Source organism: Chiloscyllium punctatum, chromosome 39 (genome assembly GCF_047496795.1).
Source record: "Chiloscyllium punctatum isolate Juve2018m chromosome 39, sChiPun1.3, whole genome shotgun sequence".
In the NCBI taxonomy this organism is placed as follows: Eukaryota; Metazoa; Chordata; class Chondrichthyes; order Orectolobiformes; family Hemiscylliidae; genus Chiloscyllium; species Chiloscyllium punctatum.
In genome coordinates, this window is record NC_092777.1 from 17,329,121 (window position 1) to 17,355,882 (window position 26,762).

A 26,762-nucleotide genomic window follows, 5' to 3' on the forward strand; every position below is an offset into this window, starting at 1 on the left:
GGCATGGATAGGATAAATAGACAAAGTCTTTTCCCTGGGGTCAGGGAGTCCAGAACTAGAGGGCATAGGTTTTGGGTGAAAGGGGAAAGATATAAAAGAGACCTCAGGGGCAACTTTTGCATGCAGAGAGTGGTACGTGTATGGAATGAGCTGCCAGAGGATGTGGTGGAGGCTGGCACAATTGCAACATTTAAAAGGCATTTGAATGGGTATATTAATAGGAAGGGTTTGGAGGGATATGGGCCGGGTGTGGGCAGGTGGGACTAGATTGAGTTGGGATACCTGGCCAGCATGGACGGGTTGGACCGAAGGGTCTGTCTCCATGCTGTACATCTCTATTACTCTGAGTCAACTTTTTGAAAAGATTCCAGTCTCACAGCATCAAAAGTGGTCTTGCTCAAATTTAGAAGCTAAACTTTTGATCTGTTCTATTCTTTCCCAACTACTTTAAAACTAATGGAATAATGATCACTTGCCCCAAAAGTGCTCCCCATTGGCACCTCCATAAAACTTGCCCTGCCTTATTTCCCAACAGAAATATTGCTCCTTTCCTACTAAATACTTCCACATGTTGAACAGGAACATCTTGTACACACAATATTCCTCCCATCCAAGCCCTTAACACAGTGTGTTATAGGCTAAACACAATATCTTTATTAACTCATTCACCAGCTCACTATATTCATTTATACCAGAATGCTGTTCATTTATTCATAACACTTTACTAGCCAGTTATTTACGAAAACACTTTTATTCATAAAATCGCAGTTGTGTCGTATCCAAAATTTAAAAACAACTCTTTCAAACCCATCAGTGCATTCCCACAATTTCTCAGCCCCTGCTATAACCATTCTTTACCTCAACATACAGAACAATACCATACCATCCCCATCATGTCTCCAGGAAACACTACCTTTGAAATACCTTTTAACTGGGCCATTATTGCTTTAAGAAACTGACAAATAGCGCTTGCATGAAATTGCACGAATGAAAGAAACTCACTGGCAAATAGTAAATAAATTGCACCACACAGCTGCAGTAATCAGTGTAATATCAGTTATTCTTTTATGATTTCTACATTTAGTGCATGTAGACCTAAAATTTTTACTAACCATTTACTAATTTAAAAAGACAAAAGGGCTAACACCACCTAATTATGCAAGCAGACCAGACAGACATCCCATCATAAGTAGAAGCACATTTTAACCCAGGAGAGAAGCCTTTCAAACCTTGGTGTACTACAGATAAAGTTAACACCATCTAATGAGATTTTAATATATGTTACAACTGTGTACAAAGAGGCACTTGTGAGAACTGTATTTCGGGATTCTATTGCCACTTCAAACTTGTGCTGCGATTGCTGAATAAAGAGGCTATTTTCACCATTCACAGACTTCAGTCGTTATTTGAACATGATCCCACAACACTATTGTAGTCCCAGTCTAGGTTTGGAAAGTTAAAAGCCCCCACTCTATTATTCTTGCTTTTCAATTTCCTGCTGACTATATTGGGGACCTACAATACAATCGCAATAAGGTGAGCACCCCTTTTTAATTTCTCAGTGCCATCTATACAACTTCACCAGAGGATCTCTTAAGAAAATTCTCCCTTGGGTTGCTCAATTGTTAAAGATACAAGGAAAAAGGTGCAAGATATATTCACACCTTGACACACTGTCCCCAGAGCAGTTTTTAGGCTTCAGTTTCAGGGATATGTTTGGAATACAAGGGTTTTGTAAACAGTTATTCCAAGACTGAATGAAGTTGGGATTCTAAGATGAAGTTAAATTATGATTCTGACATCAGCTTGTAATTCATAGAGCCATGAAGATAGACTTTCAGCAAGGAAGAGCCCATAGGAAGCCATTGTTGAATGAAGGTGCAAGTTTTAGATAGTGTTTGAAAGAAAGTCTCTACTGTTCACCATGCAGAATGGGGATCAGAGCCTGTGCCCATATTGATGGGGTCTAAATTTGAGACACTATAGCTGCCCTTCAAAGATTCAACCAGCTTTAAAAAAAGGTAAACATTTGAAATATGTCGTTCACCACTAAATTCAGATCTGGAATTAGAATTATCCTGCTGGGGAAAAAAGGAACTAAGCCTGTGGAAATTAAAAATTAGAGTTGAGAGTGTAGTGCTGAAAAAGCACAGCAAGTCAGGCAGCATCCGAGGAGCAGGAGAGTCAAATGTTTCAGATATAGACCCTTCATCAGGGATAAGGCTTTTGGGTCGGGGCTGAGAGATAAATGGGAGGGTGTGGGGTCTAGAGAAAGGTGTCTGAGAAAAAGTGGCTTCGGACTGGGTTAACGTAGGGAGATGGGAAATGAAGCAGCTATTGAAATCCACATTTATCCCATATGATTTGCAGGGTTCCAAGGCAGAATTTGAGGCGTTCCTCCTCCAGGAGTCGGGTAGTAACGGTTTGGCAGTGGAGGTGGCTCAGGACCTGCATGCCCTTGATGGAGTGGGAGTTGAAATGTACAGCCACAGGGTGGTGGGGTTGGTGGTTCCAGCTATCCCAGAGATGTTCTCAGAAACAATCCACAAGAAAGTGTCCTATCTCCCCGATGTAGTGGAGTGGAGATTACACAGGGTGCAACGGATGCAGTAGGTGACATTGGTAGAGGCACAAGTAAATTTGTGATTCTAGGTAATTCAGGATGAAGGATGGGGAAAATTTCTGGCCGTTTGAGGTATTTTAGATGTTGGGAGGTGATTTCCTCGGATTCCTGGAGCAACAGTTACTGTTTATATGCTGTTGCATTTTTTTTCCCCAAAGTTCCAAAACAAAGTCAAAACAACAGCAGTTTTAAAAAAGGACAAGTACAGACAAAGGAAGCACATAGTGAGGGGTCAGTACAGGAGAGTGAACCTACACAGTACTGCCTTTGCTGTTTGAGTTCATGTATCACTGGAAATCAGAGTGCATCTGGGAAAATTAAAGTGAAATTCACCACTGATCTTAGAGGAAACGTTTGGGTGAAGTTCACAGCACAGAAGCAGATAATTTAATTGTTTTAAGTGGCCTACAGAAAGTCTACAATAACGAGTAAAGTGATTTCTTTCCTGATTATATGCTTTTTGACATACGTCTCTTGATTAAACTTAAAATCTAAGCCATAGCTATTAATTTAACCTGGAGCAGTGTTTTGTAGAGGAATAAGACGGTGTTATTTTCTGGGTCTATAGATTGTGAAAGAGCGAAAATGGCCTTTAGTAGAGTGGTATGCGCTTCTTGTCAGATGTGGGAGTTCAAAGAGAGTCTGAGGGTCACTGCAGTTTATATCTGCCATAAATGCTGTTGGTTGCAAATCTTATCAGATCGATTGGATCAGTTGAAGAGACAGTTAGAAGCGATGAGGAATTAGCAACAGCAACAGTATGTGATGGATGGCAGTTATAGAAAGAGGGAAAAGTCTCAGATACAGTCATATAGATGGAGTTAATCCAGGAAAGGTAAGAGAGGTAAGCAGCTAGTGCAGGAGCCTTCTGTGGCTATAACCATTTCAAACAAGTATGCAGTTTTGGAAAATGTAGGGGGTGATGGATTCTCGGGGAAATGTAGCACGAACATCCAGGTTTCTGGAATTGGGACTGGCTCTAAATGAAATAAGGGGTACGTTGGGTTCGAAGAGATCAATTGTGTTAGGGGATTCTCTAGTCAGAGGTACACAGACATTTCTGTGGCCAGCAGCAAAAAATCAGAATGGTATGTTGCTTCACTAGTGCCAGGATCAAGGATGTCTCAGCGAGGGTGCAGAATGTTCTCAAGGAGAGGGGCGAGCAGGAAGTCATTGTCCACATTGGAACCAATAACATAGGAAGGGAAAAGGTGGATATTTTGAAGGGAGATTACAGAGATTTAGGCAAGTATTTAAAAAGGTTCTCGAGAGCAGTAATATCTGGAATACTCCGAGTGCTACAAGCTAGTGAGGGCAGGAATAGGAGGATAGAGCAGATGAATGCATGGCTAAGGAGCTGGTGTATGGGAGAAGGATTCATATTTTTGGATCATTGGAATCTCTTTTGGGGTAGGAGTGACCTGTACAAGGACAGATTGCACCTAAATAAGAAGGGGACAAATATACTGACAGGGAAATTTGCTAGAGCTGCTCAGGAGGATTTAAACTAGTAAGGTGGGGGTGTGTGGGACCCAGGGAGATAGTGAGAAAAGAGATCAATCTGAGACTGGTGCAGTGAGAACAGAAGGGAGTCAAACAGTCAGGGCAGGCAGGGACAAGGTATGACTAATAAATTAAACTACATTTATTTCAATGCAAGGGGCCTAACATGGAAGGCAGATGAACTTAGGTCATGGTTAGGAACATTGGACTGTGACATCATAGCAATTACAGAAACATGGCGAAGGGATGGCCAGGATACACATGTTACAGGAAGGATAGTAAGGGAGGCAAGAGAGGAAGGGGAGGGGTATTTTTGATAAGGGATAGCATTACAGCTGTGCTGAGGGCGGATATTCCCAGAAATACATCCAGGGAAGTTATTTGGGTGGAACTGAGAAATAAGAAAGGGATGATCACCTTATTGGGATTGTATTATAGATCCCCTAATAGTCAGAGGGAAATTGAGAAACAAACTTGGAAGGAGATCTCAGCTATCTGCAAGAATAATAGGGTGGTTATGGTCGGGGATTTTAACTTTCCAAACATAGACTAGGACTGCCATAGTGTTAAGAGTTTAGACGGAGAGGAATTTGTCAAGTGTGTACAAGACAATTTTCTGATTCAGCGTGCCGATGTATCTACGAGAGAAGGTGCAAAACTTGACATACTCGTGGGAAATAAGGCAGGGCAGGTGACTGAGGTGTCAGTGGGGGAGCACTTTGGAGCTGGCGACTATAATTCTATTAGATTTAAAATAGTGACAGAAAAGGATAGACCAGATCTAAAAGTTGAAGTTCTAAATTGGAGAAAGGCCAATTTTGACAGTATTAGGCAAGAACTTTCATAACTTAATTGGGGGCAGATGTTCTCAAGTAAAGAGATGGCTGGAAAATGGGAAGCCTTCAGGAATGAGATAACAAGAATCCAGAAAAAGTATATTCCTGTTAGGGTGAAAGGAAAGGCTGGGAGGTAATGGGAATGCTGGATGACTAAAGAAATTGAAGATTTGGTTAAAAAAAGGAAGCATATGTAAGGCATAGGCAGGATAGATAGAGCGAATCCTTAGAGCAGTATAAAGGCTGTAGGAGTATACTTAATCTGGAAATCAGGAGGGCAAAACGGGGACATTAGATAGCTTTGGCAAATATGGTTAAGGAGAATCCAAAGGGTTTTTACAAATATATTAAGGATAAAGGGTAACTCAGGAGAGATTGGGGCCCTCAAAGATCAACAAGGTGGCCCTTGTGTGGAGCCGCAGGAGATGGGGAAAGATACTAAATGAGTATTTTGCATTAGTGTTTACTGTGGAAAAGGACATGGGAGACATAGAATGTAGAGAAAAAGATGATGACACCTTGAAAAATGTCCGTATGAGAGAGGGTGGTGGTGCTGGATGTCTTCAAATGCTAAAAAGTGGATAACTCCTCAGGACCAGATCAGGTGTACCCTAGAAATCTGTGGGAATCTAGGGAAGCAATTGCTGGGCCCTTTGATGAGACATTTGTATCATAGTCACTGGGTGGGGGCGGGGGGGTTGCCAGATAGTCAAAATGGCTTTGTGTATGGGAAATCATGTCTCACAAACTTGATTGAGTTTTTAGTAACAAAGAGGATTGATGAGGGCAGAGCGGTAGATGTGATCCATGTGGACTTCAGTAAGGTGTTCAACAAGGTTCCCAATGGGAGACTGGTTAGCAAAGTTAGACCTCAAAGAATACAGGGAGAACTAGCCGTTTGGATACAGAACTGGCTCAAAAGGTGGAAGGGTGGTGGTGGAGAGTTGTTTTTCAGATTGGAGGCCTGTGACCAGTGGAGTGCCACAAGGATCGATTCTGGGCCCTCTACTTTTTGTCATTTACACAAATGATTTGGATGCGAGCATAAGAGGTACAGTTACTAAGTTTGCAGATGACACCAAAATTGGAGGTGTAGTGGACAGCGAAGAGGGTTACCTCAGATTACAACAGGATCTTGACCAGATGGGCCAATGGGCTGAGAAGTGGCAGATGGAGTTTAATTCAGATAAATGAGGGGTACTGCATTTTCAGAAAGCAAATCTTAGCAGGACTTATACACTTAATGGTAAGGTCCTAGGGAGTGTTGCTGAACAAAGAGACCTTGGAGTGCAGGTTCATGGCTCCTTGAAAATGGAGGTGCAGGTATATAGGATAGTGAAGGCATTTAGTATGCTTTCCTTTATTGGTCAGAGTATGGAGTACGGGGTTGGGAGGTCATGTTGCGGCTGTACAGGATATTGGTTAGGCCACTGTTGGATTATTGCGTGCAATTCTGGTCTCCTTCCTATTGGAAAGATGTTGTGAAACTTGAAAGGGTGCAGAAAAGATTTACAAGGATGTTGCCAGGGTTGGAGGATTTGAGCTATAGGGAGAGGCTGAATAGGCTGGGGCTGTTTTCCCTGGAGCGTCGGAGGCTAAGGGGTGACCTTATAGAGGTTTACAAAATCATGAGGGGTATGGATAGGATAAATAGACAAAGTCTTTTCTGTGGGGTCAGGGAGTCCTTAATTAGAGGGCATAGGTTTAGGGTGAGGGGGGAAAAAATATTAAAAAGAAGACCTAAGGGGCAACATTTTAACACAGAGGGTGGTACGTGTATAGAATGAGCTGCCAGAAGAAGTGGTGGAGGCTGGTACAATTCCAACATTTAAAAAGGCATTTGCATGGGTATATGAATAAGGAGGGTTGAGGGATATGAGCCAGGTGCTGACAGGTGGGACTAGATTTGGTTGGGATATCTGGTCGACATGGAGGGGTTGAACCAAAGGGTCTATTTCCATGCTGTACATCTCTATGACATTGTAGAAGGATCCCTTGGGGCCTTGGATGGAGGTGAGGGGAGTGATGTGGACGCAGGTTTTGCACTACCTGCGGTGGCAGAGAAAGGTGCCACGAGTGGGGTGTGGTTTCGTGGGGGGTGTGGACCTGTTAAGGGAGTCGTCAAGGGAATGGACTCTTCAGAATGCTGATAGGGTTAGGGAGGGAAATAGATTTCCGGTGGTGGGGTCCATTTGGAGGTGGCAGAACTGGAGGAGGATGATGTTTTGTGTGCAGAGGTTGGTGAGGCGGAAGGTGAGGACTGGGGGGTTCTGTCCTTATTATGTTGTGAGGGGTGGGGTTCAAGGGCTGTGGTGTGTAAAGTGCAGGAGATGTGCTGGAGGGCATAGTCAACCAGGTAGGAAGGGAAGTTTCGATCCTGGAAGAAGGCAGCCATCTGGGACTTTGAGGTGGAATTAGTAATCCTGGGAACAGATGCGGTAGAGGTGGAGGAATTGGGAATAAGGGATGCCATTTTCCAGCAGGTACGGTGGGAGGACGTGTAGTCCAGTTAGCTGTGGGAGTCTATGGAGAGGTCCAGGAAGAAAGGTTTCCGAGATGGTCCAGGGAATTTGAGGTCAGGGTGAAACAGGTTAGTGAAGTTGATGAACTGTTCAACCTCCTCATGGGAGCACAAGGCGACACCAATACAGTCATCGATGTTCCTCTGCTACAGGTTGGGGGTTGGTGGTGCTAACGGATATGTAGAACAGTCCGACAAACAGGCAGGCATAGCTGGGTCCCATGCGGGTGCCCATGGCTACCCCTTTGGTTTGGAGGAAGTGGGAGGATTAAGCAAAGTTATTGAGGGTGAGGACCAGTTCGGCCAAGCGGGGTAGGGTGTCGTTGGAGGGGTACTGGTTGGGACAGCATGAGAGGAAGAAACAGGAGGGCGTGGAGGCCTTCGTTGTGGCAGATCAATGTGTACAGGGACTGGATGCCCATGGTGAAGATGAGGTGTTGGGAACCAGGGAAACGAAAAGTTTGGAGGCGGTGAAGGGTATGGGTGGGGAGTTCATGGACTAATGAGGACAGGTGGTGCCAAGGTAGGAAGAGGGTAAAGTGAGGACTGCAGATGCTGGAGATCAGAGCTGAAAATGTGTTGCTGGAAAGGCGCAGCAGGTCAGGCAGCCTCCAAGGAGCAGGAGAATCGACGTTTTGGGCATGAGCCCTTCTTCGGGCTCATGCCCGAAACGTCGATTCTCCTGCTCCTTGGATGCTGCCTGACCTGCTGCGCCTTTCCAGCAACACATTTTCAGCCAAGGTAGGAAGAGAAGAGTTCGTTGAGACAGTTGCAGGCTGAGACCACAGGTAGACCAGGGCAATCAGGTTTGTGAATCTTACGAAGGAGATAGAATCGGGCAGTGTGGGGTTCACGGACAATGAGATTGGAGGCTGTGGATGGGAGATCTCCAGAGGTGATGAGGTTGTGGATGTGTTCACTTTGGCAGGACTCCACGGAAACAGTACTTATTTTGCAACAGAATAAAATACAAGATAAATGGGGCAGAATATTTCCAATCACTAAGTGCTAAATTGGGGAATCTTTTCTATAGATTAGCCTAGAAGGTACCCACTAATAGTGTTGAATGTTGCTTTTGTGTCTTTTAGTAGATGTTCTAAAACTCCAATTATTATGATTCACTCAGTTTTTCACAGGAAGTCCAAAATTTACAAAAGCTGGAATTTATTTCCAAAACCTGTTGGGCTGCAGAGATTATAACAATTTGGATTGAGCCAAATACGAATGCTTCTACTGAGCAAGCATGAGGCATATTTAGAGCAGTCTATTTTAGAAGTCAAAAATCGACCCAAATATGAAGTTGAAACCAAATTTGGCTCATGATTTCTTCAGCTTATAATGGTATCCTGACCTTTGATCCTAATGCTCTGCAAAATATTGCTCACTATTTTAAAAATAAAGTGATGCATTCCTTTATTTGGCTAAAAAAAGTATTCTCTTCAACCACCTAAAACATTTTCATCGCCTTTCTGAATTGTGCCACTTCATTTTCATCTGAGAATCTCCCTCTGTCCTTTGTCGTTACAACAGCAAAATTACTTTTTTAAAAATGGTTTTGTTCAAACTACTGTAAAAATTAACACCACAACTCCCCGTGCACATTCTCCTCGTGTCTGCATGGGTTTCCTCCATGTGCTCCGGTTTCCTCCCACAGTACAAAAAAAAATGTGCAGGTTAGGTGAATTGGCCACGCGAAATTGCCCGTAGTGTTAGATGTAGGGGTAAATGTAGGGGAATGGGTATGGGTGGGTGCGCTTCGGCAGGTCGGTGTGGACTTGTTGGGCCCAAGGGCCTGTTTCCACACTAAGTAATCTAATCGAAAAAAAAACTGACAAGAATTGCAGATTTCCCTCAAAACATTTCAGTACTGTACCATTATTGTTGTGATTTCTCAAATGTGATTTTTGAAATTCACTCTAAATTTATAGGCAATATAAATTGAACTGGCCAAAAAGAAATAAAACTTCAAATATCTCCAATACTTCACAGCGGGTTCTGGATCGGTTATAAATGAAGGCACCATTTCAGTATAGTACTGAGGGAGTGCCATGCTTTCAGGTGAGAAATTAAACCCTGTTCAGATGGTGTTTTCAAAGACAATCATGGGAATTCTCCTGGTGTCATGACCAACATCATAAACACATTCCATTTAGTGGAATTAACAAATGAGCAAATTTACATCATCTTACATTGTAACTTTAACCACTTCCAAAGTACTTCAAATTATCAAAAGCTCTTAGAAAACACGGAGGCTGGAAAAACCATCAGACAGGATCATGAAAATTGATACTCAACAATGCACCATGCAGTTAGAAGTTTCATCACTGCAATCATTAAGCCTTCAATTCACCAAAATCGTAATGGCATAACTAAAGTACATCCTCTGCCTTATCAGACTGGAACAATGTTATACTGCCCAGCCTTTCAGAAAAAAAGGTCGAGCTTTAGCAATGCTCAGGAAACTGGACACAATAGAATTAATATTCTTGGTCTAGTTAGATCTACCCTACTTTTGCTAAAATTGCTTTAACCACATTAATAATGTAAAAGAATGGATAAATTGATCTGGAGCTGAAGTCATGTAAAGGCAGAAAGTAAAGTATTATTTGGCAATATTAATTCTATTAAATTTTAGAATTTAAAACATCGAGTACTGAACAGGAGGGAAAACATGGCAATCTCAGCAGTCACAATGAAACATTTGGCAAGAGGAGTAGAAAAGGAGAAAAAAAAATTATATGGCTTAGTTGTTCAAAAGTGAAGAGTAAAAAAGGTTCTAGCAATTACAAAATTACTTTAAAATTGTATATCACAGAACATTAATCTTAAGCAAAGAACAGAATTTGGATAAAAATGTGAATTTTTTTTTCCAAGTCAGTCACTCTTAAATGTGCCAAAGACCAGGTCAGCCTGTAACAAATATAATTTATTCCTCTTTACAGTGGAGGTTCTGAACTACCTTCATGCATTATACAAGCATCTATTTACAATATGCATTTGACTTGCCAGAAAGACCTTCATTTCATGCCATGAGCCTAAAGATTGGGAAACAAGTTTAAGAATCCATTTGGACTTTTCAAAACTAAATGAAAGTTTCTTAATGAAATTAGCAAAATAGTTAAGAGCTTCACTTAATCTCAATGTTCATTAATCCAATACAATAGCATAATAAAAAGTATATAAAAAGAAGCATATTAAGTTTTAATTTCTTAAATCTTGAAAATGGTGGAAGACTCATCACCATAATCTAGTGCAAGTTATTGAAGTGTTGTGTATACAACTTAGGGCAGAAGGATCGAGCTCTCGATTGCTCAATATGTCCATCTCTCAAAAGGTGCAAACCATGGAGATTAGGATATTTTCAGATTTGACTCAACCAAAGCACGTTCTTCTCAACTGAATAATCAACAGTGAAGGAAGTCGGAAGAATGTAAATTGGAAGCATTCTTCCAGTTTCAGCCATTACCTCTACAGTTAGAGCGAACAATCTTAAAATGATTCTGGAACACTGCTGGTGCCGTTAAAATTATACCACACAAGTCATTACCTTTGTGTGGGGTAGTAAAGATTGCAAAAGAACAAATTCTAAAGCATGCACCTGCATCACTAAAAAAGGTACTTTATTAATAGGCAGAACAAAATTTTATTCCCAACTATCATTAGTTTCATTGCATAGTCTCAGATCATTAGTCAATGACTCAGTAGTGTAGGATAGTGGAAAGCAGGGTTTGTTTTAAAAAAAAAACATTCTATGAATTCTCACTAATATCCTTACACACAGAGGAGGAAGGACACCACTTCGACTGGGACAACACATCCATCCTAGGACAAGCCAAACTGAGACACGCGCAAGAATTCAGAGAAGCATGGCATTCCAACCAGAACTCCATCAACAAACGCTGATTTGGATCCCATTTACCACCGCCTGAGAAAAAGAACAGGAAATGACATCACCATCCCAAGTAACCTTAAACACAAGTAAGGAGGCCGCCATGCACCAGTGCTTCATCCAAAGGCTCACTGGTGTTACCAAGCATAGTGACAAAACATCTGAAAACAAACCTGACATCCAGAACCTCAACCCAAGCTACAAATCTTCTCAAATCTCACTAATATTTTAATGAAAAACAAAAGATAAATTGACATATGAAAGCCCTTTTGGATTAGGATTAAGTGCAGATTTTACTGAAGATTTACTTCCAAAGCAAAAGCAAAACCAAAACATGAAAGTATCGTAATGGAGCAACGCCAGTATTGGATTATAAGGAGTTATAAAGTAGAGGCTGGGACTTCTTTTAGTTGGAATGTAGGTCGTTTTGGGGTGACTTTATAATGATTAATAAAATGAGATAATATGAACTGCAAGCATCATTTCCCGAAAGTGGCTGATTTCAAGACTACAGGGCATACTTTTAAGGTGAGAGATGATTTAAAAAATGCCAGGAGGGAAATTTGTTTTTAGAAAGCAGTGGCTCGTGTTTGAAATGAACTTCCACAGGAAGTAATGGTGGATGCAGTACAACGGCAACATTTTAAAGACATTTCAACATGTACATAAATAAAAAATGTTTGTAAGGATATGAACCTAGTACACACAGCTGGGACTGGCTTAGTTTAGGAACATGGTCAGTATAGACTAGTTGGACTGAAGGGTCTGTTTCCATGCTGTATGACTATGACTAGCAATTTCACAAAGAGTTCAAAAAGCATAGCAATAAAATCCCAATAATAGATTAATAAATTTGCAGATGACACTAAAGTCGGTAGTGTAGTAAACAGTGTGGAAGAATGTTGCACGTTGCAGGGGGACTTGGATAAAAACTGCAGAATTGGACTGGGGGGGGGCAAATGGAGTTCAATGCAGATAAAACGCAAGGTGATTCCCAAATGTTTGGGAAGAATAACAGGAAAGCAGAATACTGGGTCAATGGAAAGATTCTTGTGAATGTGGCTGTGCAGAGGGATCTTAGAGTCCATGTACAAAGATCCCTGAAAGTTGCCACCCAGGTTGCTAGTGCTGTTAAGGAGGCGTACGGTGTTAGGTTTTATTGGTAGAGAGATCGAGTTCCGGAGCCGTAATGTCATGCTGCAACTATACGAAACGCTAGTGCGGCCTCACTGGTGTACAGTTCTGGTCGCCCCATTACAGGAAGGATGTGGAAGCATTGGAAAAGGTGCAGAGCAGATTTACCAGGATGTTGCCTGGTCTGGAGGGAAAGTCTTATGAGGAAAGGCTGAGAGACTTGAACCTGTTCTCATTGGAAAGAAGGCAGCTAAGAGGGGATTTGATAGAGACAAACAAGATGATCAGAGGATTAGGTAGATAGTGAGAGTCTTTTCCCTAGGATGACGTCAGCTTGTACGAGGAGGACATAGCTGTAAATTGAGGAGTATAGATTTAAGACAGATGTCAGAGGCAGGTTTTTTACTCAGTGGCAAGGGCGTGGAATGCCCTGCCTGCCAGTGTAGTTAACTCAGCCACATCACGGCATTTAAACAGTCCTTGGATAAGCACAAGGATGATGATGGGATAGTGTAGGGGGATGGGCTTAGACTAGTTCACAGGTTGGCATGACATTGAGGGCCAAAGGGCCTGTTCGGCACTGTATTATTTTTTGCTCTAATCACAAACAAAATAAAAATACAGCAACAGATTAGATGCCAGGCCTTGTGGAACCTTATCAGTAACAACCTTTCACTTGGAAAAACACCAACCTCTCATTATTTAAGTTTCTTTTAAAGGTCCCAACTTTTAATTCACCGTCCTATTGAACCTTGCCAAGAATCTCATCAAAATCCACATCCATTCCACTGCCTCATGAACCTCATTTGTTGCCACTTCTAAACAACTCAATCAAGTTGGTTTCCTTTAAGAGACCTATGCTGACTTTGCTTAATTAATCTGTTTTTCATTCTAGAAAAGCATACACTTCCTCAATCGATTCTAATATTCCACAGCCAAAGTGGTGGCATGGCCATTAGTTATTCACTTTTTCCATTCCTCCTTTTGAAATAACAGTAAATGGCAGTTCTGCAGCAGCACTCTTCACACAACTTTTTTTTTAAAAACAAGAAGTGTTAACTTCTCCACAATTTATTCCCTTGCTTCTTTTAACAACCTGCAATATATTTCTGAATCGAGCTGTTATAGAGTCAGAGATGTACAGCATGGAAATAGACCCTTCGGTCCAACCCGTCCATGCCGACCAGATATCCCAACCCAATCTAGTCCCACCTGCCAGCACCCGGCCAATATCCCTCCAAACCCTTCCTATTCATATACCCATCCAAATGCCTTTTAAATGTTGCAATTGTACAAGCCTCCACCACTTCCTCTGGCAGCTCAGTCCATTCACGTACCACCCTCTGCATGAAAAAGTTGCCCCGTAGGTCTCTTTTACATCTTTCCCCTCACCCTAAACCTATGCCCTCTAATTCTGGACTCCCTGACCCCAGGGAAAAGACTTTATCTATTTATTCTATCCATGCCCCTCAATTTTGTAAACCTCTATAAAGGTCACCCCTCAGCCTCCGACGCTCCAGGGAAAACAGCCCCAGCCTGTTCAGCCTCTCCCTGTAGCTCAGATCCTCCAACCCTGGAAAATCCTTCTAAATCTTTTCTGAACCCTTTAAAGTTTCACAGCATCTTTCCGATAGGAAGGAGACCAGAATTGCATGCAATATTCCAACAGTGACCTAACCAACATCCTGTACAGCACCATGACCTCCCAACTCCTGTACTCAATACTCTGACCAATAACAGAAAGCATACCAAACACCTTCTTCACTATCCTATCTACCTGCAACTCTACTTTCAAGGAACCATGAACCTGCACTCCAAGCTCTTTGTTCAGCAACACTCCCTACGACCTTACCATTAAGTGTATAAGTCCTGCTAAGATTTGCTTTCCCAAAATGCAGCACCTCACATTTATCTGAATTAAACGCCATCTGCCACTTCTCAGCCCATTGGCCCATTTGGTTCAGATCCTGTTGTAATCTGAGGTAACCTTCTTCGCTGTCCACACCACCTCCAATTTTGACGTCATCTGCAAACTTACGAACTGTACCTCTTATGCTCGCATCCAAATCATTTATGTAAATAACAAAAAAATTGAGGGCCCAGCACTGATCCTTTGGCACTCCACTGGTCACAGGCCTCCATTCTGAAAAACAACTCTCCACCACCACCCTCTGTCTTCTACCTTTGAGCCAGTTCTGTATCCAAATGATTAGTTCTCCCTGTATTCCATGAGATCTAACCTTGCTAATCCGTCTCCCATGGAGAACCTTGTCGCACGCCTTCCTGAAGTCCATTTAGATCACATCTACTGCTCTGCCCTCAATAGTCTTTGTTACTTCTTCCAAAAACTCAATCAAGTTTGTGAGACATGATTTCCCACGCACAAAGCCATGTTGACTATCCCGAATCGGTCCTTGCCCTTCCAAATACATGTACCTCCTGTCCCTCAGGATTCCCTCCAACAACTTGCCCACCACCGAGGTCAGGCTCACAGGTCTATAGTTCCCTGGCTTGTCTTTACTGCCCTTCTTAAACAGTGATCTTTGAGGGGCCCTATTCACTCCCTAGTTACCCTTTTGTCCTTAACATATTTGTAAAAACCCTTTGGATTCTCCTTAATTCTATTTGCCAAAGCTCTCTCATGTCCCCATTTTGCCCTCCTGATTTCCCTCTTAAGTATACTCCTACTTCCTTTACAAGTCATCTGGGGCTAAGGAGTGGCAGATAGAGTTTAATTTTACATAAATGTGACATGCTGCATCTTGGAAATGCAAATCAGAGCACGACTTATACACTTAAATGGTAAGGTCCTTGGGAGCGTTGCCTAAGAAAGAAACCTTGGAGTACAGGTTCATAGTTTATTGAAAGTGGAATCGTAGGTAGATAGGATAGTTAAAAAAGCATCTGGTATGCTTTTCTTTGTTGGTCAGAGCATTGAGTATGGAAGTTGGCAGTCATGTTGTGACTGTACAGGACATTGGTTAGGCCACTTTTGGAATACTGCATGTAATTCTGGTCTCCTTCCAACCGGAATAATGTTGTGAAACTTGAAAGGGTTCAGAAAACATTTACAAGGGTGCTGCCAACGTTGGAGGATTTGAGCTGGGAGGGACTGAACAGACTGGGGCTATTTTCCCCAGAGGTCCAGAGGCGGAGGGGTGACCTTTTAGACATTTATAAAATCATGAGGGGCATGGATAGGGTAAATAGACAAGTCTTTTCCCTGGGGTGGGAGAATCCAGAACTAGAGAGCATAGGTTTAGGGCAAGATGGGAAAGAATAAAAGGGACCCAAGGGGCATCTGTTTCACAGAGGGTGGTGATTGTATGGAATGAATTGCCAGAGGAAGTGGTGGAGGCTGGTATAATTACAGCATTTAAAAACTGCATCTGGATCTGTATATGAATAGGAAGGGTTTAGAGGGATATCTGGTTGGCAAGGACAAGTTGGACCAAAGGGTCTGTTTCTGTGCTTCATTTAATTCTGTTTCTCTTACAATGTTTATCCCAACAAACTTTCACATTTTTCCACCTTTACAATATCATCAATTCCTTTTTGTGAAGCCAGCTGCCAAGTATTCATTAAGGACTTACCTACATCCTCCACCTACACACACAGGTTTCCTAATAAGTCCAAGTCTTCTGCAAATCACCTTGCTCTTTGTATACTTATAAAATCTGAATTTTCCTCAAGTTTTACTTGCCAATATTTTACCCTTACTTTACCGTTTGAGCACCTTCTTACCCAGTGGACATTTACATTCTGCTGTCCTACTCAACTTGGTGGAAAAATGCTTACCCTTGACGCTCAACACGAGTGATGTTGAATAAGAACAATTCATTGTCAAACTAGCAACTGATTGAATACCCAGATTTTCATGAACTGATAAAGGTCTTTTAAAAATAGAGGCAAAACATCCACAATTGGCCGGTTTCACAAAATCAACATGAAACAAAAGCCAGTCTGAAGTTAATATTTTAAACAAATTGCATGGAAACTCAAATCAGACATGAAACGGCTCTCATCATCAGTTTTGATTTACACCAGTGTAGAAATTTCCAGGCTGGATACGAAAAACCAACTTGAATTATAGAGTTCAAAATACATTGTTTTGTGTATTTCCATGAGGTCAATCTACCTACACTTCAAGCAATTGTTTGGGGCAGAGCAACGGAGATGGATTTTAGACTGCAGAACTACAACCAGCTAGAGAAAGTGCTCTCAGCTATTCAAGGCTGGAAGTGCTAGTTGTAACATGGACATAAGAAACCTCTGGCCATGATCTAAAGGAACAATTGAAATATCTCCGGCTTGATTCAATGTACTAATTAAATAACTGAAGTCTCAGGTTATAAAAGGAAGGACACCTTAAGAACTTGGAATTGTAGATTCATCTTCCTTCAGCACCAGACACCATTGCTTTAACCTGACATATGTGCCTGATGTGATTATTCTTCTCTGGGTTGAGATTAAAAACTGATCTTTCACTGACAAGAAAACCTTATAATTAGCCCTTAAATCACAGTAGAAATGGGACAATTTTGATTAAGTACAGTCTCATGCTAAAGGAATTTAAATTTTTGTTGTGGTCAACCAGAGTGAAACAAGCAGCAAAATTCACCCCTCAATTCGTCATAATGTCCTTCAATCCCGTCCTCAAGTGGAGGCACATTGTTCTAACACCAACTTACCACGGCACTTCCACAAACCTGTATCACCATACCTTAAAACTGTGTGTTAGCCAGTATTGGTGTGGTGCAGTACAATGTTTTACGTAACATAATTTACACCTTCTACCTAGACGTGTCCCAATTATAATGATAATTGGAATCGTACACTTACAGCCTCTGTTTTTGCATTTTTCGGAAGAAATCTGCTTTACTTTCTTCAATTAGTGACCCATAGTAGTCCAGGTCTGTGACTGCCCCTTGGATTAATTGCCAAATGAGACTACAGGTCTTAAACCAATCACCCTAACATATCTTCTGACAGCTACAACAGTTTATTCAAAATCAATACTGTCATTCCTCTTTCATCTTTTATCTCACTGCTCATCTCATCTAAATACCTGTAACCAAGAGCATTAAGCCTCCTTCACTATCTCAACCTTATTTCTGTAATATCTTCTTTTTGCAAGAGAATACAAACCTAGTTGATGCAACTACCTTCAATTTAACCCTTGCAATCTCATTCTGGTGGATCTCTGTCCACACTGAAAAGCTAAAAAATGCTCCCAAGATACAAGGACCAAAACTAAATACAGGACAAGACACTAAAATCTGAGCTCTGCAAAACAACTTCCTCATCTTTGTATTTCTGTATATCAATAAATACATTATATTTGGTACATTTCCATTGGCTTTTAGTAATTTATGTACTTGGACCCCGAAATCTCTCTCTCTCTCAGGGAGAGAGTTCCAAGCTTCTTGCGACTTAACTTATAGTCTGATCTATCATAGCTAAATATGGTGGACAACTTCATGCTTTTCTACAATCAACTCAATTTACCATTGTTTTGCCCACTAAAAATCTAGCCATACCCCATTGCAATTCTCCCATCTACATTATTTACTGTTCCACTCAATGTTGTCAGCAAATTTCAAAATAAAACAGTGCTCTTCTCCTTTATTCAAGTAATTTACCAATATGTTGAAATGCTGAGATCCTTCGGCATTATCATTTGTAACACCCTACCAAAGTGGAGTATGAATCCATTGTGCTATTCTTGATACATTATCTTCTCATTCTCTATCCATGCCAACAGGTTGCCTCCAATTCTATGCATTCATCTTTGTTCGCAAGATTTTCTGTAGAGGTTCGCCAAATCCCTGCCATAGCTCCATACAAGCCACATCCATAGATATAACCTTTTCTACATGTTGGAACCCCAGAAGTAGGTTCATTAGAATTTACCCATCACAGAAACAGTTCACTGTCCAGTCAAATCCATTTCTGTCCCAATGTTCATTTGCACTGAACTTAGTGTATTACAGACTTCCAGAACTTTCTCAATTGATTAGACCAATAGGCTTGTGAAACCATCAATTTGATCTCTCCGACACTTCAACAGTTCTATTGGCAGTTTTAAAATCAAAAAAAGACAATTTCTGAATCAATGTAATTTTTTTAAAATGTCAATATTTTTAAATGTTTCATAGAGTCAGTTCATCTGGGGAACAGAGCAATAATCGAGCAAACCAATAGATAATAAAAAGCCCTATATCTGACACTTATGATGAAGGAAGTCACTGATGACACAATCAAAATAGAGGGCACTGATCGGAGGAAGTGATCAACTATCTGCCCATCAACAGATCTTACTGAGCATCTGGTATAATTACAAACACAATTCACTTGATAAGATCAAGAAATGGCTGGAAGCACTGGAGGGCCCTGATTTCTGGCAACAGTACTGAAAAAAAAAAAGTGTTCAAGAACTTGCCATATCCCTACTCCAGTTGTTCCAATACAAGAGAAACAGAATCAATGCACAATAAAAAAGGAAATTGCCTGGTATGTCCTGTACACAAAAAAGGTCAAATCTAACCTAATCAGATCAGTCAACCGTGGATGACAGGAAAAATTGTACAACTAGCCAAGAGGAAAAGGGAAGCGCTCATAAGGTCTAGGCAGCTAAGAACAGAACGGGCCCTGGAGGAAAATTGGAAGAGTAGGACCAGTCTTAAACGAGGAATCAAGCGGGCTAAAAGGGGTCATGAAATATCTTTAGTGAGCAGAATTAAGAAGAATCCCAAAGCATTTTATTCTTATACAAGAAACAAGAGGGTAACTAGAGAAAGGATTGGTCCACTAAAGTATAATGAAGGAAGGCGGTGTGTCAAACCTGAGAGAATGGGTGAGATTCTGAATGATTACTTTGCATCAGTGTTCACTGAGGAGAGGAACATGATGAATGTTGAAATTAGAGATAGAAGTTTGATCCGTCTGAATCACATTGACATAAGTAGGGAAGATTGTTGGGTAGGCTAGAGATTATTATGGTGGACAGCTCCCCAGGACTGGGATGGAATCTATCCCAGTTTGCTGAGGGAGGCGAGAGGGGAAATAGCTGGGGCCCTGACCGATACCTTTGTGGCATTCTTAAACACAGGTGAGGTGCTGGAGGACTGGAGGGTTGCTCATGTTGTCCCCCTGTACAAGAAGGGAAGTAGGGATATTCCGGGTACCTACAGACCAGTGAGCCTGACGTCAGTGGTGGGAAAGTCGCTGGAGAAGGTACTGAGGGATAGGATCTATTTGTATTTAGAAAAGAATGGGCTTATCAGCGATAGGCAACATGGTTTTGTGCGGGGGAGATTATGCCTTACCAACTTTGTAGTTCTTCGAGGAAGTGACCAAGTTGATAGATGAAGGAAGGGCTGTTGATGTCATATACATGGACTTTCGTAAGGCATTTGATTAAGGTAGACTAATGGAGAAAGAGAAGTCACATGGTGTGCAGGGTGTTCTAGCTAGGTGGATAAAGAACTGGTTGAGCAACAGGAGACAGAGAGTAGTAGTTGAAGGGAGTTTCTCGAAATGGAGAAAGGTGACCAGTGGCGTTCCACAGGGATCACTGTTGGGGCCACTATTGTTTGTAATATACATAAATGATCTGGAAGATGGCACTGCTGGTATGATCAGCAAGTTTGCAGATGACATGAAGATTGGTAGAGTAGCAGAAAGCATAAGGGACTGTCAAAGAATACAGGAGGATATAGACAGATTGGAATGTTGGGTGGAAATGTGGCAGATGGTTTTCAATCCAGACAAATGTGAGGTAATGCATTTACGCAAAACTAATTTGAGAGCGAATTATACAATGAACAGAAGAGCCTTGGGAAAAGTTGATGGGCAGAGAGATCTGGGAGTTCAGGTCCATTGCACCCTGAAGGTTAATGCACAGGTTGATAGAGTGGTCAAGGTGGCATATGGTTTACTTGCCTTCATCAGACAGAGTTTTGAGTATAAGAGCTGGCAGGTCATGTTAAAATTGTACAAGACATTGGTTGGGCCACATTTAGAATACTGTGTACAGTTCTGGTCGCCACATTACCAAAAGGATGTGGATGCTTTGGAGAGGGTGCAGAGAAGGTTCACGAGGATGTTGTCTGGTATGGAAGGTACTAGCTATGAAGAGAGGTTGAGTAGGTTAGGTTTATTTACATTAGGAAAAAAAAAGATGGTGGGGGGGACCCGATTGAGGTTCATAAAATCATGAAGGGTATAGACAGGGTAGATAGAGACAAGCTTTTTCCCAGGGTGGAGGATTCAACCACAAGAGGTCACGCTTTCAAAGGTGAGAGGTAGAAAGTTTAAGGGGGATACACACGGCAAGTACTTCACACAGAGGGTGGTGGGAGTTTGGAACGAATTGCTAACAGAGGTGGTAGAGGCAGGCACGGTAGATTCATTTAAGATGCGTCTGGACAGATGCATGAGTAAGTGGGGAGCAGAGGGATACAGATGCTTAGGAACTGACCGACAGGTTTAGACAGTATATTTGGATCAGCTCAGGCTTGGAGGGCCAAAGACCCTGTTCCTGGGCTGTAAATTTTCTTTGTTCTTTAACCCAGTCAATTCCCCATTAGTGAAGTGATGGAAGGTGTTATCAACAGTGCTATCAAGCAGCATTTGCTTACCAGTAACCTTCTCACTAATGTTCACTTTGGGTTCTGCCACAGCCATTCGACTTCTAATTTCATTACAGTCTTGATTGAAATGTGGACAAAAGAAAAGCTGAATTCCAGAGGTGAAGTCCAACTCCATGCAAAATTTAAAGATAACACTTACCTTGAAGCTGATTGGGCAGTTGGGCAGTTTATTCTCACCAGTCACATTTCACTTGATTCACTGATTTAACTTTCCAAGTTTACAGCTGTTGCTGATTGCATTAGGAAACTGACTTTTTAAACAAAAAAAACTTTGCTTCATGATTATTGGACTGAATTTTCAGATTTTTGTCCTGCAGCTCCACTTATTTCATGGAACTCCTATCCTAACAGCATTATGGGCATACATACAACATTTAGACTGCAGCAGCTCACTACAGCCTTCTCAAGAAGAACTTTGTACAGGCAATAAAAACCAACCCAGTGATACCCACATTCCACAAGTGAGTCTTAAAAATAAAGTAGTTGCCTTCCCCAATCCACGTGGATTGCGGTTTCACCAAGGCTCACTGACGCAATCCTTGGTTGGACAGTGGCTTGACATAATTTAAACCTCATCTCAAATTCAGATCTCACATTCAATTTTTTGACCAAGGTTATAAGTAGGCTTTGAACAGAATGATCCTACTGGAATCTGAGTGGAACATCACTGGTCATTAAATCAGTAAGCGAGTCTCCATAGCACTGCTCAAGATTCCACCAATCATTTTACTTACTTTTCACAATAGGCTGGCTGGGCAGTGATCATATTTGGATTTTTGTTGAGTCTTGTAGCTGGACTTTAACAATTTGTTTAGGGACCTAGGCAGTTACAAAGCCCAAAAGTTAATGTCAAAAGATAAGATTTTAATCAGGCTCACAGCCTACCTTAAATTCTGACTTCAAATGTATTTTTCATTTGATATTTAGGAAAATCTATAGGAATAGATTGGCCAATATAAAGTATAGGAGACTAAATATCAAAGGAGTAAAACAAAAAAAAACTTACCCTTGACCTCTGCATTGGATTTTCAAAATCTGTGCCTTCAGGTGCCAAACACAACCAGCCTCCGTAAATAGGTTTAGCCTATAAACAAAAAGCAGTAAAAATAGGCTATCAATATTTTTCCAATTTAAATTTTGAAGTATGGAAAGTTGGAATGATCAAGATCTATCAGCTAAACATAAAATTTGAAATAACAGCAAATAAGTGGATTATAGACACTGCACAGCTATCGTAGACAAACTGAACACCTAGCAACCAAAACAGATTAGAGTTATAATGTTAATTTATCACATTCATTATCAGAAGGAAAACATAAATCACTTGGAAAGTCCTTGAGGATGCCCAATAAAAACAGAAACATACCAATAAGTTTTTTTGTGCTAGCAAATGTTTAAATAATGCTGAAAGAAAAAGTCACATTTTGGCAAAGATTTTCATCTTGACCTCAGACATTATACAAAAGTACCAACTCCACGAAAGACAAACATCTAAACTGCAAGAAGAGTGCTGAGTGGTAGACAAATAGATTCTACTTAGAACTGCAATGGACAATACACCTATTTATGCTGCTTGACAATTAACTGCCAGGCTTAAAATTTTAAACCAGGCAGTTGACTTTAGATTTCTCAGGGCAATGCCCTGAGCAATGAACAGGTGTCATTGGTTGAGAAGAAACAGACACAGTGTATGCATATGTTCTGTCTGCAAAGAACAGAATCTTGTGCAGTAATATGTTTAGCTTCCAGTACACGTGCCACAATGTCAGCATTACAGACAAACAGGCTGACAAGTTCAAATTGGTTGTTAGGGTAATTCCATGTACATTCAAGATTGTCCAGCAAATGCTGTTGAATTGCAGAATCACATTAAATACTAGACAGTGTTGTGCATTTTCTAGTGCTTCTGCTTGCAACAAATAAAGCACTGAAAACAGAAAAAAATAACACACTGTTTGGTACAATTGGTACAAATGTGTTTGGAACATATAGCCTAGATTCCAGACAAATACCAGCACTAAAATTCATATACCACATTACTCACCATTGTAATAGGCAAAATGTCTTATGGACATAATAGCAACATCTTGTTCGTAGTAAACACCACTTCTGTTGCTACTGCACAGTATCAGTGTGAAACAGTAAGTTTGACCCATGTTCAAACTTTTTAGATACCTTACTCCACAGTAGACAGAGCACCATTCAAGACAGTAAACCCTTGGGGCCTAGTAAGAATTTGCACAATATACAATGAGAAATCTAATCAGGGTAGCCATCATCCTGCAGGATACACAATTTCAGCATCATGTTTGCCTGGTGGACAAATAGCTCAGGCCCTATAAATGACAAATCAATTTATAATCATAACGCTAATAAAGGTCGATCAATCGTGCAGCACATGGAACTGTAAGAAAGACAACATTAATACTGATCACAAAAGGCAAGCTGCAGTGGACAGAACTGTACTCAATTCAAAAGTAAAAATGTGCAACCATTTGCTGGTTCATTTTGCAGGGCAATACCCTAATCAAAGTCAACCTGCCTAATTCAATATTTAAATATTCAATTAAAAACAATTTTTCTAAATCAACTTGTTCAGAGATGATATTACACATCTCTGGAGCAGACTGGACTTGAACCCAGGTCTCCCATTCCAGGAGCAGCTCCACCTGGTTCAAAATTTAAAGAGAGCCTGACTACTAACTGAATTAGTAACAAACAGGTGCATGTCCATGGCAAAAATCACTACCATTCAGTCCAAATGATAACCAATCAACACAAGTTGGTTCTCCCTTAAATTTGTATTTTTACACACAAACTGATGAGTGCAAAATGAAATGCTTTGACAAAATTAATCTTTTTCAACATTCTAAAACATACATGACACTTAGACACAGTTAAGATAATACATACAAAAAAGTTTCAGAAATTTCAAAGGCATAAATATTTAAAAAGCATATTGAAGGCAACAAGATAACAGAATCTTATACAAAATGAAAAATCTCAATTATGCTAATTACATGGTAGGATGATCAAGTTTGTTAACTTAGACAGCCATACATAATTGGCAATATTCTTTGCTTACAAAGTTAGTAACTTTATCCAATTGTGACCAATGGTGTTCCACAGGAAATGGTTCTGGGTCCTTTTTTGTCTGTCATTTATACAACTGATTTTGAGGAGGACATATAAAGCATGGATAGCAAGTTTGCAGATGACACCCAAAAATGGTGGTATATGGGACAGCAAAGGAGGCTAAGATTACAAAGAGATTGATTGGGTCAATGGGCTGAGGATTGGCAAATGGAGTTTAATTTGGATAAGCGTGAGGTATTGTATTTTGGAAAAAAAAATAATGACAAGATTTATATAATTAAGTGTATGGCCTTGAGCAGTATTGTAGAACAGAGACCGAGGGTTTAGGTATATAGTTCTCTGAAGTTTGCATCACGTATTAGTAGGGTGATTAAGAAGGCAATTAGCAAGCTTGCCTCAGACTACTGTGTATAGGGGTTAGGAAATCATGCGGAGGTTGCACAGGACATTGTCTTCTCCGGAAGAGGCCTTGCCAATGTCCAGTTCCGCCCACCATGTTTAGGAAGGATATTATTATATAGCTGGTTCAGAAATAATTTATAAGGAATTTATCAGGATGTTGCAGGGAATGTGTTGGGGTGGGGGAGGAGTAATTTTAAGGAAAGGCTGTGATTTTTGTCACTGGAGCATACAGGGTTGAGGGGTCACCTTGGAAGTTTATACAATCATGAGTGATACACAGATAAGGTGAATGGCAGGGAGGGGGATTTCAAGATTTGGGAGCATATTTTTAAAATGTGAGGGGAAAAAGAGAGAGTTTTACGAAAGACAAGATTTTTTAAAAAAAACACAGGAAGTGGTTTGTGCATAGAATGAACGGCCAGAGAAAGGGGTGAATGTGGGTACAGTTACAACGTTTAAAATATATTTAGATATGCCCATGAATAAGAAATGTTGGCAGGGATCTGGGCCAAGCTGGGATTAGTTTAATTTAGTTTGGGATCATGATCAGCATGGAGTGGTTGGACCAAAGGTCTGGTTCAGTGATGTATATGAACTCAACATACCATCCAGTGAAAGTACTTCAGTAAGAAACTAGAAATCCTTTTCCTCGATTCCCCCTACACCCCTCCCCTCACAATATATTACTTCACACTTCTCCAAGTTGAATTTCATTTGATACTTTTCTCCTCACTATTAAGTAACACAGCCAACTTAAGTCACAAACTTTTCAAACATCCCCACTCTCCTATATTTACAATCAAATTCAATATACTACATAAAGCAGGAGATATAGATCTGAATCCTGCAGGATCTGACTGGATAAAAGTGTCCAAATACTGTTTCAGTGGCAAGGAACAGTGTTGTTTCCAGCTTGCTATATTCCCAAGATTCTGTGGGCTTGCAAGTTTTAAGACATGTAGCTCAGGTGGAGGTTTGCTCGCTGATCTGAAAGGTTCGTTTTTAGATGTGTCTTAACCAGACTAGGTAACATCAATAAGCCTCCAGATGAAACACTGGTGGTATGCCCTACTTTCTATTTATTGAAACCGAAACCACAAATAGAAAGCGGTCCATACCACCCGCGCTTCATCCAGAAACTCACTGATCTTGTTACCTAGTTTGGTGATGAAACATCCGAAAATGAACCTTCCAGCTCAGCAAGCAAACCTACATCCAGATTTTATGGGCTTTTATTTCTGAAAGATTTTCAGAAGTTTGATAAAGTACCTAACACACAAGTACATTATAACTCTTCTCCAGAGTGGCCAGGACATGAAGTTTGACCTTCTGGCCCAGAGGTAAAGACATATCACTTTACCATAAGACAGCCTTTAAAGCAAAAGCAACATCCAAACACCAACTAAATGGGAAAGTTATCAAACAAAATGAGGATAGATGGGGTAATGAGAATAGATGGAGACTGTTTGAGACAGAAAACAGTATGAATAAAATGGGTTACTTACAAGTTGTCAAGCTGTAGCTCAGAGGGTACCACAAAGATCAGCTCTTTGTTCCGAGCTGTTCACAATGACATATTAATGATTTGGATGGGAGGATAAAATGTAATATTTCCAAATTTGAAGATGACAAAACTAGGTGGGAGTGAGGAGGATACAAAAATTATTTTAAGAGATGCAGACAAGTTGAATAAGCAGGTAAGATCCCATAAGATGGGACATAATTGGTTAAGTACGATGGTATCGACTTTAGCAGAAATAGCAGAGGTAAATAGTATTTCTTGAATGGTGAGACATTAGGAACTTTTGATGCCTAAAAGTGACCTAAGTGTCCTTGCTCGTAAGTCACTGACAGTTAGGCAATTGGCACTTGCTGGTCCTGAAACCTAACACTGGTGAAGCTGCGCCTGGAGTAATGTGTGTAGTTCTAGCTCCCTTGCTGAATGAAAAACATACATGCCACTCAGGCAGTGTAGAGCTTCATTAGAAGCAATTCTCCACTGATGATACACTGAGGAGAAACAGAAAAGGGCCTTATTCTCGAATTAAGAATGGGAGGTAATCTTATTGAAACTTAAATTTTCAAAAACAAAAGGGGCTGACAT

The 26,762-nt window shown here is 40.8% G+C and overlaps 1 protein-coding gene across 5 annotated transcripts in view; it reads right to left on the reverse strand.

Moving 5' to 3' along the window:
• The window catches only part of mprip (myosin phosphatase Rho interacting protein), a 441,123-nt gene that overhangs the window by 359,735 nt on the left and 54,626 nt on the right, over positions 1-26,762 (reverse strand). For all 5 annotated transcript variants that reach the window (XM_072558240.1, XM_072558238.1, XM_072558239.1 and 2 more), the window contains exon 2: positions 22,167-22,244. In XM_072558240.1, coding sequence (XP_072414341.1) covers positions 22,167-22,244 — 78 coding nt within the window. The remainder of the gene's footprint in view (positions 1-22,166; positions 22,245-26,762) is intronic.